Source organism: Muscardinus avellanarius (genome assembly GCF_963383645.1).
Source record: "Muscardinus avellanarius genome assembly, chromosome: 10".
NCBI classification, from domain to species: domain Eukaryota; kingdom Metazoa; phylum Chordata; class Mammalia; order Rodentia; family Gliridae; genus Muscardinus; species Muscardinus avellanarius.
Genome location: NC_137796.1, coordinates 30,414,071 through 30,430,791, shown reverse-complemented (window position 1 = coordinate 30,430,791; position 16,721 = coordinate 30,414,071). Strand labels below are relative to the sequence as shown.

Below are 16,721 nucleotides of genomic sequence, written 5' to 3'. Positions count from 1 at the left end.
CTACATGAATATCCATATAATTTTCCAAACTTGGAAGATTCTCAAAGGGAGAAATGACCCATTTTAATAAAATACAAAAAGGGAGATATCAGCACAGACACTGCAGAAATTCAGAGGATCATCAGAAATATTTTGAAAATTTATGTTCAAACAAATCAGAAAATCTAAAAGAAATATATCAATTTCTAGACCCATTCAAAGTACCTAAATTGAAACAACATGATGTAGTAAACCTAAACAAGCCAGGGACAACCAATGAGATCGAAGCAGCAAGAAAAAGCCTTTCAAGAAAGAAAAGCCTGGGACTTGGTGGATTCCCAGATGAATTCTATAAATTCTTTAAAAAAGAGCTAAGTCCAATGCTCCTAAAATTATTCTATGAAAGAGAAAGAGATGGAATACTACCAAACTCATTCTCCAAAGCCAATATCCTTGCTACCCAAACCAAATAAAGGTAGCTCAAGGAAAGAAAAATATAATTGCAATGTATTAGTAAAGTAATTATTTTAAAATAATTTACTTTATGGTAAATAATGTAGGTTGATTTTGTTGGGAGTTTATAGATAGTAAAAGATTTTTTTCCTTAAAGATGGATGGTTTGAGAATTGTCCATTAACAATTTGTAATTAATGCCAGGTGGTGGTATATGCTTGTAATCTCTGCTATTCTGGAGGCTGAGGCAGGAGGATTACAAATTGAAGGCCAGCCTGATTGACATAGCAAGACCCTGTCTAAAAAAAAAAAAAAAGAAAGAAACTGAAAAATTTACTTTCTAGTCGGGTGTTGTGGTGCACGCTTGTAATCCCCATGCTTGGGAGGTGGATACAGGAGGATCGCCCTGGTTTGAAGTCAGCGAGACCCTGTTTCCAAATTTTCTCTCTCTCTCACACTCTCTCTCTCTCTCTCTCTCTCTCTCCATATATATATATATATATATATATATATATATATATATATATATATATATATATTAGGTCTGGGAGTGTAGCCCGAAGGTAGAAGGGGTTTCCAGGAATCCCAGTACCACCAAAAAAAATTACTTTCTAAATTCACATATATATAATATATAATATATAATAATATATAAATTATATATATAACTTTCTAAGTTCATATATATATATTTGTGAGTCTGGGGATGGAACCCAGGGGCATTCGGCCTCTGAGCTGCACCCCTGCCCTATTTTTTTTTCTTTATTTTGAAACAAGGTCTCACTAAGTTGCGGAGGACATCACTAAGTAGCTGAGGCTGTCTGAGAACTGTGATCCTCTGGTCTCAGCCTCTCAAATGCTGGGATTACAAGCATACATCACCATGCCTGGCTTCCTTCTTTTAAAAAAAAATTAAACTAAAATCCTTGCTTAAATTTTTAACTTTCTTAAGTAAATCCTTTCACGTAATTTATGCAGATATTTTAATTTCTTAATAGCAAAAAGGCTTTGGGTTGTTTTATTAAACATATAGTCTAATCCATTCTGCCTAATTTCTGGGTCAGCTCTCTAATGAGTCTAAACTAAAAAGACCCCATAGAAATCTTATCCAGGAAGTCAATATACACTGAAGAGCTACAAGTAGAAACATCTCTTTAAAAAAATTTCTTTCAGACAGTTGGTTAACCACTTTAAAGAAAGCCTTTGTTCAGCTGTATGATAAAATTTGAAACTTCTGTGATTCCCGTATGACCCAAACACTTATTAATATCTGGAGCAGTTTTAATAAGGTTTTTGCTTTTAAAGGAAAGGTTCACTGATTTATTTCTCAATATCAAAAGATTTTAGAAATGTAGTGTTCTACTTGGGACTTTTTCCATAAACACATTTATGTACCTTAAAATGTGCCATAGGATAGTTTCTCTAGGGATATAGGCCTGTAAGGCTATGTTGTCAAGGAAACTGCAAATTTAGGGTTTAGTCTGTTGAGCTGTGGTTCTGAATCATGAATTCTTATTTAGTGATTTAACTTTTGAATGACCAGAATACGAATACTTGTCTAGGCCCAAGAAATGTCACAACTGCAGTGTAGCATTATAAACACTGAGAGTGTGTGTGTGTGTGTGTGTGTGTGTGTGTGTGTGTGTGTATGGGGGTGTCTGTGTGTAAAGAAATGTTTGTGAAGTAATATTGGATGATACTTGTATCACCGTATAAGGGTGTCCCTCTCTTTTTTCTTGTCAGCCTGCAGCTTTCCGTGCTTACTCTCTGCCAGCCCTTCACGAGGGTAGAAGTTGAGGTAAGTCATTTAAAATGTAACCTTGGAAGCTGAGATTTGGCCTGTTAATTTTGAATTTCTAGTTTGGAAAGACCAGATACAAAAGTTCCACTACCGTTAAAATCAGCTCTGATCTTTTTATAAATTGTGTATTTAAATCCATACTGTGAGATTTAGCCCTTGGAGTCACGTTTGGAAACATATCTAACTTCTAAGATGTAACTACCCTGGAGTCCAGATTTGTTTCCCTTATTTTAATCTCTCCATGCCCTTTAATGTCAAGTTGAATGGTATGCCTTCACAGCCATACAAAAGGGCCAGAAGGTCACCACAACTCCTTGAAGAACATGTTCTGTGGAAGTTGAGAGGTGCCGATGGGAGCTGGGGAGAGACACAGAGGTCAGATGTCCGCACTGAGAATCCTTCTACGCATGGGAGGCCTCAGGAAATCATACGTGGAGGTGGCTCATATTAATCATTCGCAGGACACACTTTTGGTTTGAGCTGCCCCATGGCAGGTGGGGAGTAGAAGAGTAATTATGATCTTTGGTGCGTTCAGAGTGGTATGGCCGTAACAGAAGAGTAATTAGAGCCTTCTGAAACTTCTGACCAAGGTTGGTTGTATTAGAATTGTTTCAGATACCAAGCAATACCCTCAGAAACTACTCAAAGGAGAGGGTTAGGATATTGGGCTTTAAGATGCTTGCCTGGGTGTTCTGATCACACCCATGGATTATGGGGGAAAAAAAACCTTTAAATTTGCACATATAATACAAATGGAGGCCTGTATTCTAAGTTACGGGACTGTGGAATTTAATTCACAAGAACGTGCTTTTCCTTGGTTGGATAGCTCAGTTGTCCAGTCATTTAGAGGTTGTCGGCAATGGCGAATGATTCAGGAGAGTTAATTCTATTTCAAAATGATTTTATCTTTAGTGAATTTTTTCTTGAGATTTGTACATTGTCTGAAAATATCTATCAGTTTTTTTTCATACCATTTATTTTTAAAACTAGCATGGTATTTCTCGGTACAACTAAAAAACATGACACCAGCTCTTAGGACTTGCTTAGATATTCCAGGGGAAAAATAAGAGAAGAAAAACTAACCACTAACCTGTGTCCTAAGAAGTTCAGGAAATACCAGGATAAACAAAATGAACCAAATTTTTCCTTTCTCAGTACTTTGAAATGTTTGACCACGGAACCCTTTTTTCTTTGGTGATCTTCTGGAACCAGTGTTCTATAGAATACATTTTAGGAAGACCTGCATCACATTGTTCCTGAGAACTCTGAGCATTTCTCTTCCTTCTTTAATGGCAGCTCAGGTGGTCTAACCCTTGTTTCCTTTTCTAAATAAACAACGCAACCCATACTTAAAACAGCCATGCTATCTTCTCTGCAAATTTGAAAGATATCTCCCTTCCCCCCACCCCACCCCCACCACTGTCTTTTTCTCTAAATTGACCCTGTTCTAGCTAAAAGAAGATCTAGCGACAGATGTGGAAATGCACGCAGAACTGTACTTATTTTGTTTAGCACATGTATCCGTGGTCAAACTACATTATACAACAGAGGTATGTAAATTCCTCATTTTATTTTTTGGCCCTGCCCTCTATTACCACATTTCCTTTCCATGTCGTGGCTGGCTGGCTTTAACAATCATAATATTTGCTTTCTCTAGCTGGTTCTGAGTCCCAGTATTATCTAGCAATGAGAAGAAAGTCCCCTTTGTTCTGTAATTTCACAAAAATAGCTTTCAGCCGGTTGAAAAGAATTGAATTAGTAGAGATTGGATGTTTTAGAATTGTGATGCAGGGTAAGAGGGCGGGAATTTATGATAGACTTCAAATTTAATGTTCTTATTTTACATATCTTTATTTTTACATGTATGATACTGCCTGCTTTATGATATCTGAATGTCTTATTTTCCCTCTGTATGCAACTAAAAATATATCCAAGCAGTACCTAAGATACTAAGTAGATCCAGCCCCTGGCTCAATGCAGTGAAGAACTAGGCCCTGCTTAAGCTCCAGCTTTTCGCCATGTCTATGGAGCAGAACTTGAGTTGCCCTACGGGGAGCTTGGATTGAAGTCTTGGTTCATTTTATTGTTCCAATTTCTTTTTTTTTAATTTATTTTTATTGGTGCATTGTAATCATATGTCACATTGGAATACAAGACTTGAGAGGATATACAAACACACATCCAAATTAGCCCTCATCCACTCCCCATCCCATTCCCTCCCCCTCCCTCGATCCCATGCTTGTTTTCAAATTTGACTTAGAGTAGTCCCCTCTGTTTTTCTTTTACTTTAAAATTGACAGAAATCCTTGTTTTAGAATTTCTTGAATATTAGGTAAACCTAATTTTAAAATGCGGTATTATTTTTTAAAGTAATTAAAAGTGGGTTTTTTAAAGTGAACTTTGAGAGGATTTTTAAAGAGGCCTTTTAGACAATTTTGTGAGCCACAGAACAGCTCAGTATATTGACTGCTCTAATCTTTAGCTTCACAAGTTTCCCCTCAAGAATGATGATTACCAAATTCTTTAGGAATACAGGAATATTTTCTTACCTCCTTTTCTCCATCCTTCTCTGCCTCACCAACATAGTGACTTGTTTTGAAGAGTTATTATTTTCTTGACTCTTAGCTCTTTGTAAAAATGTAACCTCATGCCTTGTGGAGTTGGTCTCTGGCATCCTTGAGCAATGATGTCTACAGAATGATTCTATCGAAAATTATTCTTTTGTATTTTTTTCAGTGCTAGGGATTGAACCTAGGACCTTGCACATGGTGGGAAAGCTCTCTTATCACCGAGCTGCATTCCCAGCCCGTGAAAATTAATCTCTGACTAGTAATTGGCATAGTAGCTACGTGCTTATGTATCTTTTAGTGATCACTTTTGTCAACCAGCTACTTCACAAGCATACCTTTATAAGCATATGGTGTAGAGGCACTGTAATAAGATAGCCAGTAAGAAACATCTCAGAGTATGATGTAAATTAAGAGCCTGCTAGATGGTCTAACTAAAGGATATTCATGCTCAGACTATATAACACCATGTGAGTAGCAGCTAATTCATGAATGGAAATAGGACTTTCGCATTGACTAACCAGTCTCCTTCCTTTCTTCTTTCCTTCTTTGTTTCATACTGGGAATTGAACCTAGGGACTCCTACCTCCAAGCTATAACTCCAGCCCTTTTTACTTTTTATTCTGAAGCAGAGTCTAAGTTGCTGAGAACCTCACTAAGTTACTGAGGCTGGCTGTGAACCTTTCATCTTCCTGTAAATCTTTGATCCTCCAGTCTCAGCCTTTCAGGCCTTTGTATTGTCTCCAATACAAACACATTGTACTGAGATTACAGGTCTGTGCCACAATGTCTGGCTCCACTTTCTTTATAGGCTGTATCTCATAATGCATTCAAAGCATGTTGGCTTTAGAAGCCACTCAGTATATTAGACATATATAAATTTTTTTTCTGTAGGCATAAATATATATAAGAACATTTTTTACTTTGGAAAATCTTTTACAAAGCTTTTAGTAGGCAGAATGGCTAGCATTACACCCAAAATCCTAACTGGGAGGTGGGGGGCATTCCATTGCACTAAGAAATAAAAATAATTTTTTTCTCATTTGAAGAGAATATTTCATTTAGAAAAGGTTGAAATTAACGAGCATTATGATCAACACCTATACTGGGATTACAAGCATGTGCCCCCATGCCCAGCTTTAAATATTACTTCTTAAGTCTTCAAAAAGCCAGTTACTTAAGGAAGATTCAAACAGTTAATATCTCACTTAACGATAAGGATGTATATCCAGAAAAATGTGTCAGCAGGAAACTTTGTCATTGTGCAAACATCATAGAATGTACTTTCACAACCTAGATGGTATAGCCAACTACACATCTGAGCACGGTATAGCCTATGGCTTGTTGGCTGCAAACTTGTATGTTACTGTACCGAGTGCTGTAGGCAGGTGTAGCATAGTGGTACATATTTGTGGACTAAAGTATAGAAAAAGTGCAGTTAAAAAAAAAAAATAGCACAGCTGTAGAAGGCGCCTGAGTAGAGTGTGTGGGTCTGGATGTTGCCCTGGGCGAGTCAGCGAGTGCGTGGTGAGGGAAGGTGTGGTGGAGGGCTGCTGAAGGCCGTCACCACTCTACAATTAGGCTACACTAAGGTCCTTTTAAATTTTTCTTTCTTTAGTAATAAATTCACCATGGCTATTTAAAACTTTTTAACATTATAAACCTGTAGCTTTTAAACACTTTTTGACTCTTTCATAATAATACTTAACATACAAACATATTATAGGCTATAGGAGGGATAGCTCCACTGTAATCTTAAAACACCCTCATTTATTTATTTACTTATTTATTTATTTTTGTGTGTGTGGGGGGTGGGTCTGGGGATGGAATCCAGGGGCATTTGACCTCCGAGCTAAACCTCCTCCCCAATTTTTTATTCTTTATTTTGAAACAGGGTCTCACTGTGTTTCAGAGGGCCTCACTAAGTAGCTGAGGCTGTCCACAAACCACAATCCTCTGGTCTCAGCCTCCCGAATGCTGGGATTACAAGCTTGTGCCACCACGCCCGGCTAAAAACCCTCATTTTATATAAGATCTCCATTGTATGTATGTATCCATTATATATGTGGTCCCTTGTTGATCAAAATGTCCTTATGAAACACATGGCTACATTTTTATATGTTTTAAGTATCCAGGTCTACTAAAATCATTTTTAATTTTGAATCTAAACCCAATCTTTTACTAAACTTCTGTCTCATTACACATACACACACACACACACACACACACACACACACACACACACACCGAATATATACTTGTTCTAATAAAGCAAATTTCTTTTGTAACTTCATAAAACTCTGGAATTTGTAAGTTCTAGTTGAGAAATGGAGTGTTATAAGAGTATTCACTGGGGTTTTTGTTCCAATTGTATTACCACTTCACCTGTTTGTGTTTAAGAAAATTACTTAAACCTCTCTAACTCTATGTTCTTCCTGAAAAAATGGGAAGAGCAACACCTCTTTAATAGAGTTGTAAGGATTTAATAAAGTTTCTTCTGTGCTTTCATGTGGTAAGTGTTCAGTAAGTATCTTATTTTCCTTCTCGTCTGGAGGTTTCTTTCCTTTTGAGAAGGAGGCAGCAAGTGTTATTCATAAATAATTTCCTTCTTTTGCATTTTCTGTCTTTGAAGACTTAAAAGAAAGATCATTAGAAGGACTAGAATTGCATATTTGTTAAGACCTTTTAAATTTCTCTCCTAATAGGAATAAAAAAAGAAAAAGAGAAGCTCAAGGACAGTGTCATCAGCCATCACTCGTCCTTTTTCTAGGCATCATTTGGGAGAAAGGAATGTGCTTGATGTGGTCAAGGGACAAGAAGTAAAAGCTAGTTTCACTGAGCATCCTTGGAAAGGACTAGCCCTGGCTAATAGTTAGCACTGAAAAGTAAACTAAGGAATTTGGACTTCATCTTTTGTCCAAGAAGAGGTGGGGGACTATAGGACTGGATGTGTTAGTCTGGGAAACACGTCAGCCAGTTTCTCCCTCACCTGGGGCAGGGTAGTGCAGAACAAAATTGGTGTAAGTGTGGAGAATATTTGAAGCAGAGAGGGGAATGGAGCTGAAGAGCCGGTCTCAGGTACAGTAGAAAAGGGTGTAGATGATCTTCTTTCCAAAGTTGAAAGTGACCTGCCAGTGGACTGGGGGGTGTGAGATGGACGTGGCATTGCAACTTGACACACTTGGAGTGCAGGTGACTTTACTCGGCATCCCTCATCAGTGGCTCTCACAGGAGTGAAAAAGCAGGGTCACTATAGGTGTGGCAGAAATGACGGACTCTAGATGACAGAAGGGCTGTGTGGAGGTGTCTGGCTCCATAAGGTGTAGACAGGCAGGCAGATGTTGCCAGAAGGAAGAGTAGGTCCTGATGTGATCATTAGGTTGTCATTAGCTATTCAAGACCAGATTAGGAAAAAAGAAAACACTAGTGGATCATAGGGGAAAATGACTGAAGAAACTGTCAGGAGGAGATTGTGATATGCATTTTTTTTCCCCATGGCTGAGATGGAGTTGAGACAAGTGTCTGTGGGCAGGAGAAGGGACTGTGAAATCAGGATGTCACGTGAGTCGTCAGTGAGTGCTTAGTATAATGAGAAAAGGTGGGGATAGCAGGGGGAGGTGGAGTCCCTGGGACACCTGAATGTGTCTTAGGGGCCATAATAGATTATGACAGTAAGTTCCCTCTCTAGTTGATCTTCCTTTCCAAATAACAGGTATGTTTATGTTGTGAGCCTTGAATGACTGTACAAAAAGGAAATATAGTCTAGAGGGTCAAGTCTTATCCTAGGAGAGGTGGGTTTTTATTAACATTTCTATTGAATTGCTTCTCAGGAAGCATGGTACCTCCAAGGCCCAACAGTGTCAAATTAAGGCATTTAATTAGTTTGTAGTGGAATTTATTTCTTCAAGAAATAAAATGCCATACCAATATGAGAGTTACAAAAATCATTTTATGGAAAATATTACCTATACAAATAGAAACCAAAATCATAGTTCATTATACTATGTTACGCTCACAGTGTAGCAATAATTTATTTTTCAGGGTTTTCTAGTATGGGTTTTCATGATCTATAAATCAAGTATATTATAAATGGCCATTTGACTTTTTATGAATAATTCTGTTGAAGAATGATTTTATAATTTGAAACTTTCTTTTCTTACACTATTTTGTTAGAGGTTGTATAAGTATTGATTTTTAACCTGTTTTCTTTTTGAACCTTTATACTAAGCAAATATAAGAAATGTTAGTACATCAGGAAGGAGGGAAATTGGGGTAGTATTTATTTATTTGCAAACACCTTGTTGTCTTGGATATTTAGGTGATATGGGGACCTCTGGTGGCTTAGTGTATTTTTCCACTTTAAAGAAGAACTGGCTGCTCATTGGAGAGCTACACATAGAATTCCAGTTGGAAAGGACCTTGGAGTGCACCTAGTCAGAGGTTTTCATTGGACAGGGGAGGGACCTGAGGCCCATAAAGACTAAACAAATTTCCCAGGATTACATAGCAGAGCTCCCTCAGAGCATAAGTTAATAAAATGAAAGTGGAAAGTACGATGACATACAGCATATTATTCTGTTAAGTCTTAAACGTTTTATCTTAAAAATGCCTCTTGTATCTCAGCTGCCCTCTACAGTCTCATTCCCTGCATTCTAATTCTTAGAGTCCCTCCAGCAACGACTGCAGGAGCCTCCACACACGCTTCTTGCTCCTACTACTGGGGTTACTGTTCAGACACTGGGACCTGGTCTTGTCATTCCTGTGTGTAAACTTTATCTCTTGATAGTAGTAGGGGCAGTGTCAAAAGCTTTTAATGGGATTAACAAGATTTCAAACTGGTCCAAGTAAAAAAAGTGTTAATTCTTTATACAAATTTTTCTTTTTTTTTTTTTTCAAATCATAGCTGTGCCATTTATATGTGGCCTTGGCTGTATTGTTTAAACTCTTTAAGCCCCATTCTTCATCATCAAATGAGAATGGTAGAACTTGCCTCAGGGAATTCTCAAGAACACTAAACACAGAAAGTGCCTAACATAGAGTACCCAGCACACAGTAGATGCTTAATGGATGGTGGCTCTTACTGGTATCACGCGTGTACCCCCACTGCATGCAGAGCTGCTTGAGGGCAGGAACTTCCTTGCTGTGTCTTCAGGGCTGTTAATAGGTGACTAAGCGATATTTGTGCAATGGGAATTGAGCCATGACACCTTGAGCAAGTCGTTTAATCTTTGTGAACTCTAATTCTTTATAGTAAAATAAAAGAAAAGTTAATTAAGTAAAATGATGCATATGAAATATCTAGTATGGCATCTGGTTTATAGTTAGAATTCAATAAACAATAACTGTTGACAAAATGACACATCCTAAAGAAACCACAATCAAGTATTGGCTGTCTGTAGAGCATTCCATACAGAATTAGGTCTTCTGTGTGTATCCTTTCCCCAGACACCACCTCCTGCTTTGGCTACATTTCTCTGCCCTCTAGATAAATTAATCAGTCTCTACCCCTCACTCTTATACTCCAGCAAGGATGGGTTGGTGAGGAAAATAAGAAATGATAAACCTTGGGTTGAATTGGGCCATGTGACTTGTATGACATTTGGTAAGTTAATTGAACTTATAGGCCATATTTGTAATTGAAGTTGTAGGGGTAGTGATACTTAGTGCATCTGGTTATTGTTGTGTTCATCTAGTGTATTCTATTATAATATAGATCTTCTTTAGAGCAAGAGTAGGAGTCCTAATAATCTTGCCTAGAATATAGTAAGTGCTCAAAAATATGTAGTGAGTTGAATGTAGCACTAAAACTTTTTTTTTTTTTTTTTTTTTGGTGGTACTGGGGTTCCTGGAAAGCCTTCTACCTCCGGGCTACACTCCCAGACCTATTTTTTTATACTTTTTTTTTTTAATTGGAAACAGGGTCTCTTAAGCCAGCGCGAGCGGCTGGCTTTGAACCTGCGATCCTCCTTGTCTCCACCTCCCAAGCGCGGGGATTACAAGTGTGCGCCACCACACCCGGCCTGCACTAAAACATTTTTAATATTGAAAAACACAAATACAAACAAGAATAGTACAAATGAGGCATCATAGAATATCAAGTAGAGAAAAAAAGGTAAAATTTAAAAACAATAAAGCAAAAAATGGTGTTAAAGAAAGAGCCAGAAATCCAGTACTATTTTTTTTAAAACAGAAGAAGTAACAAAACATAGAATTTAATCAAATAATAAAAATATAGTAAGCCAGGTATGGTGGTGCATACTTGTAATCCTAGTACTTAGAAATCTGAGACAGGAGGATCTCAGGTTTGAAGTCAGCCTCAGCAAGTAGTGAAACTCTCATCAACCTAGTGAGACCCTCTATCAAAATAAAAATAGTATAGAGCTAGAGGTATAGCTTAAAGGTAGAATGCCCCTGGGTTCAATCCCCAGTAGCGCACGTGCACCCACACACACACACGCGCGCAAACACACACACACACACGTTGACATTGAAATGAATAGAGAAGATAAAATTATAAAAGACAAAAAAGAAAAGAAGGCACATTTTCACATAAATGGACAGGGAAGATGCAGCTACAAGAGTAACATGTTAGCAGCCACAGTTTTATACTTTCCAGAATTCAGGTGGGCTCATCTCACCCTCATAATAACCAGGGCCTTCGGTGATCATGGCTATCTCTTGAGAGCTGAGATAGTTTAGTAAAGTTAACACACAGGCAGGCCTAGGGCTTGGATACAGCTCTTCTGAGTCCAAGCCCAGTTCTATGCTTCATCATATAACCTCTGCTCTAGAAAGGAAACTAAATATATTGGTAGTTTATAAATTAATTTATTTAGCATTTAATATCTTAGTTCCTACAGCTTGTTACAGAAACGGTGTGTTTGTCTTTCAGTTTATGCCTGTTCAAGTACCAAATGACGAAGAAAAAAACGATCCTGTCCTGTATGCCAATAAAGTGCGGAGTATAATGGCTGAGTAAGTGCCTTGGTGAAATTGTAAACAGTAAATAATTTGAAAAGTTTTGGTAAATGTCACTTAACATGGCTTTAAGACTTTTGGATATTTTCTTCAGGACCTTATTCCCCAACACATTTTGGTAAGTAAAATAATGTGCCCAGGGACATAGTCAGTAAAACAATCTACAAATCTTTTCTAATGGAAAACTAATGCAGTCGAGCCTTTACCAGGATAGGATAGCTGACAGAGACCAGTCAGTGCCTTCCACAGCAACTGGGAGGTTCTCCCAACCTGACCTGTCACTGTGAGACAGAGCCTTGTGATGGTTTCGGCTGTGCCTACCAAGTCCCACCTCCTGTCCCTTTGACTTCGATAGAGTTGCCCAAGCCTGGGTGTTTCAAAGGCATTAGGGATTATAACACCACAAAATGTGCAAGGGGAAAATATACACAGAAGAAGGGAAAAGTCATCCTTATGAAGGGATGGCTATAAACTTAGGATTTAGAAACTGTAGAATATAAGGTAAATATTTTCTTGCACTTAAGGGAGTTTTATCTGGCCAGTATTCTAATTAGGTAAATCACCCCCTGTCTTGTAATTCAAGACACTTTAGCACCACCCAGGCAGCCCCAGGGCCCTCCAGCTTTCTTCTCTGTCCCAGGCAACTCCTCTCTCAGTCATCCCCCAATAGGAGGTTTGGAGCTAATAGACTAGGAATATTTTTTCTCTTAATAAACATTCAACAGGAACTCTGAATTTAGCTTCAGAGATGAAATTGTTCTTGTAGCCAGATAGATATGTATATGTGTGTGGGTAATTCTGACAGATTTATATATCTTAACATTTCATAGTAAAATATTTATTTATAAAGTAGAATAAATGTTTACTAAAATGTTTTTGCTCTTAAGTGTGCTTGATTGTGCTTATTTTATCTACTCTATATACTAAATTTGCTTTTATTGCATCATCGGTTACATATGTTTTCATATCAGCTTATATCCACAAGTTAAGAGGTAAATATTATGAGCTGGGCATAGTGGTACATGCTTGTAATTCCAGTACTTGGAAGGCCAAGACAGGAGGATCATAGTTTTGAGGACAGCCCGAGCAATTTAGTAAGGCTCTCAGCAATTTCACAAGACCCTGTTTCAAAATAAAAACTTAAATAGGGTTTGGGGTATAGCTCAGAGGTAGATTGCCTCAGAATTTCACCCCCAGTATGTACACACACACACACACACACACACACACACAAACACACACGTATCTGGAACTGAGAGAATTTATATCAGATAATTTGGCTTCTGAAAATATACCTCAAAACAGAGAAGGGGTTGTTTAGGCCGCCTTTTTTTTGAATTTTAGAGAGGAGCTGGGTATAATGGTCTTACATGAAGAATTGAGAAAAACCTTGATTATTTACACAAATTTGAACAAGTCCCTTCCAAAGTTCCTTTTCTTTCCGGTGTCCATGATAATTATGAGACTCAAGTAGGAAAGTATATGGTAGAAGGATTCAACAGTGATAATAAGCAAAGTAGATGTGACGGTAATGGTGGTATTACTACTACTACTACTACTACTACTACTACTACTACTACTATTGTGAATAAGTACTTACCAAATATTGTGTTAGGCCCTTCACTTGAGTGTGTAAAGGGAGTCATAAGCAACTCTATGGAGGATGTAGGGAAATGGACTCAGGAGCTAAGTAGTCTGCCCCCAATTATAATAGATAGTGAACTGAATGGGACTCCAATCCATATTTCCTGATACCAAAGCCCAACTTCTTACTTACTGTTATTATTGTTATTATTATAATTTTTTGTGGTACTGAGGATTGAACCCCAGGGCATTCTATCTTCTAGCTACACCTCCAGTGCTATTTTTTATTCTTTATTTTGAAACAGGTTCTCATTAAGTTGTGGAGGGCTTCACTAAGAAGCTGAGACTAGCCACGAACCTGCGATCCTCCTGTCTCAGCCTCCCAAGTACTGGGATTACAAATGCCAGCCACCATGCCTGGCTTCTTCTTAACTATTATGATATACTATTTGACATTATAATTTCTGAAATATTTTAAACTGTTATTTTCCATCTTATCCTTATGCCAAAATATGCATTAATGAAAAACAGCCCAGAAAAAAATATTTTAGATGGGAAAATGTTTTATTCTGATTGTGTTCATTCAAAATTAGGTGTTCCTAGAAGTAATTCAATGGTCAAACACAGCTGAAGACATAATTTTATAATTTTCAGTTAATATTTGTGAAGAAAAATTTAATGGAGAAGCATCTTCCAGGAATTATCTCATGTATTTTAGCAGGAGTGAGGTAGATAGTAGAAGTTATTCTTTCCTTCAAGGATGGGAATGTTGGGTCTGGAACAAATACTGGCTTCGTATCAATTCGCTTCAGTACTTTTAGAAGATTGCTATGTAGCAAGAAGGTGACGTCTAGTTATGAAAACTGAAAACACAGATGGCTGGTGGTTTGGGTAGATTGCATACTTACAATATGCACAAATGCCATTTATCCACTAGCATTTTTCTTTTGTTCTTAAAATAACCCTATGAAATAGAGTATTTGTACCTAGGTACAGATGAGAAAAATGAAGCTTAGGTTAAATGCCACAAGGTTCACAGCTAGTAAAAGACTCCATTAGAAGCCCAGCTGAAGTCTTCATTTGACTTCTCATGAAACACAAGTCAGCCATTGTTACTTTTCTAATTAAAACACAAAGCAGCTTGACATTGGGAAGCTGAAACGGGAGGACCATTGGTTCGAGGAGAGTGTCAGAAAAGTAGTGAGACTCTCAGTAACCTAATGAGACCTTGTTTCAAAACAAAAAATAAATAGGGCTGGGGTGTGGCTGGAGGTAGAATGCTCCTGGGTTAAATCTCCAATACCCCCCCCACATACAAAACAAAATAAAAACCACAAAGCAAAAATTATCAGATATGTGAACAAGCATGCAGATAGAAGGAGATTTTCTTGGGTCATATTAAGTCTGTGAAGAAGTAAAAAAATACAACTATTTCATAAGGAAAGTGTCTACTGGTCTTAAAAAGTAGAAAATACTTTCTACTCATTACTGTTTTTTAAATTTTTATTATTGCATTGTAGTCATACATCTTAATGGAATAAAAGAGATACACATGTATACACATACAGGCATCACCCTAGCCCATACCTGATTCCCACCCTATTCCCTTCCCATCCTTCCTTCCCATGCTTGGCTTAGTGATTGACTTTGATATGTTTAAGTGCATCATGTGCTTTGAAGAGTTTCCCTCTTCCCTTCTCCCATCACCTCAGTTAGGTCACCTTATTTGCTCCTCTATAGGATCCTCTTCATCTGGAGTCCCTCCTGTTTCCCATTTCTCCCTAGAGTTCACATATTAGGGAAAGCATCTGATTTCTCATTTTCTGTGACTGACTAATCTCACTTAGCATAATGTCCTCCAGTTCCATTCATTTCCCTGTAAATGATGTAATTGTGTTTTTCTTTATGGCTGAGTAAAATTCCATTGTGTACATATCCCACAGTTTTGTAATCCAATCAACTGTTGATGGACATCTTGGCTGGTTCCATAGTTTGGCTATGGTGAATTGTGCAGCTATGAACATAGATATGTATGCATTAGTTTGGTAGTTTGGTTTCCTTTTTTTTTTTACCATTTCAGAGATAATAAAAAGTCATTGCTTATTTAAATAAAATTGAATTTCAATTTTCACCTTGATACTTTTAGAGCTTTGGGAATACCAATCACGGATCACACCTATGAAGACTGCAGATTGATGATTTCAGCAGGGCAGCTCACACTGCCTATGGAAGCTGGGTTGGTGGAATTTACTAAAATTAGTCAGAAATTGAAGTAAGTGTATTTTAAATTACTGTACTTTTAAAATAATGTTCTTTTCATTGTACTTTATAAAGATAATCAAAAGGAATCCGCAAATCTATATGTTTATTTTCTCTTGGACCACGTGTTCTCTTGGCTCAGCTCTAGGACCAGGTGTTCTTTACTAGGAAAGCCAGGGTTATAAATTATCTCCCATTTTATTTAGTTTTATTTTTCAAAATCCCATAATCCCAGCTACTTCGGATGCAAAGACAGAAGGATCACAAGTTTGATACCAGCCTGGGTAATTCAGGAAGACACTGTCTCAAAATGAAAGTTTAAAAAGTTAGGGATGTAGCTCAGTGGTGGAACCCTTTCCTAGCATGTGCAAGGCCCCGGTTTCAATCACAAAAACAAAACAAAATAGTTAATTCAGAAATATATGCATGCTGGTCAGAGGAAGAAATTAAAGAGATAGTAAACATGGATTCATATGCCTCCCTACTCAGAAATATCTCCGAGGAGTTGCCCAGTCCTTCCATTTTCTTACAAGAAGGACAGCATCATTACGTGATCTGGCATATGGAGCTCAGAACTTCAAGACATATGGAACAGTAACTGACATGTCAGTATGGTAGCAATTCTGACCATCACTGAATTCTCTGTATTTACCTTTGATCTACCTTTTTCTTCTCTTATGGGTACCTTTTTTTAAAAGGTAAAAACTCCGCTTTATATTCTTATGATCTAGTTTATATCACTTAGAACATTTCCTTTGACCTATATTGTATAAAAGGTATAACTCCCAAACCCCTATTTTATTACCATTCATTCTGTTGTCAGTTCTTTTAGGAATTAGAAGAACTTTGATTTAATAGACCTTGGCATCCTCCTAGAAAGGAGTTGCAGAACCAGTAACTATATCAAAGCTCAGATTTTAATGATACAGAAAATATTATTAATATCTTCTAGATAACAAAAACATATCATTTTGCCATTTTGTTCACAGTATTCCATAGATTTGAAAAGTGTAACTAAACACTGAAACTGGATATATTAGGTTATTTGTTTAATTCTACATGACAAAGACAGAAAATGATATAAGCTTCACTACTATATT

General features: G+C 37.4%; 1 protein-coding gene across 1 annotated transcript in view; it reads left to right on the top strand.

Moving 5' to 3' along the window:
* Window positions 1-16,721, top strand: part of LPCAT2 (lysophosphatidylcholine acyltransferase 2) — a gene marked incomplete at both ends in the record, with an annotated part of 79,064 nt that overhangs the window by 26,385 nt on the left and 35,958 nt on the right. Inside the window, 3 exons of the mRNA XM_080703530.1 lie at window positions 2,176-2,230; window positions 11,693-11,775; window positions 15,509-15,634. Of these exons, the coding sequence (XP_080559656.1) occupies window positions 2,176-2,230; window positions 11,693-11,775; window positions 15,509-15,634 (264 nt within the window). The remainder of the gene's footprint in view (window positions 1-2,175; window positions 2,231-11,692; window positions 11,776-15,508; window positions 15,635-16,721) is intronic.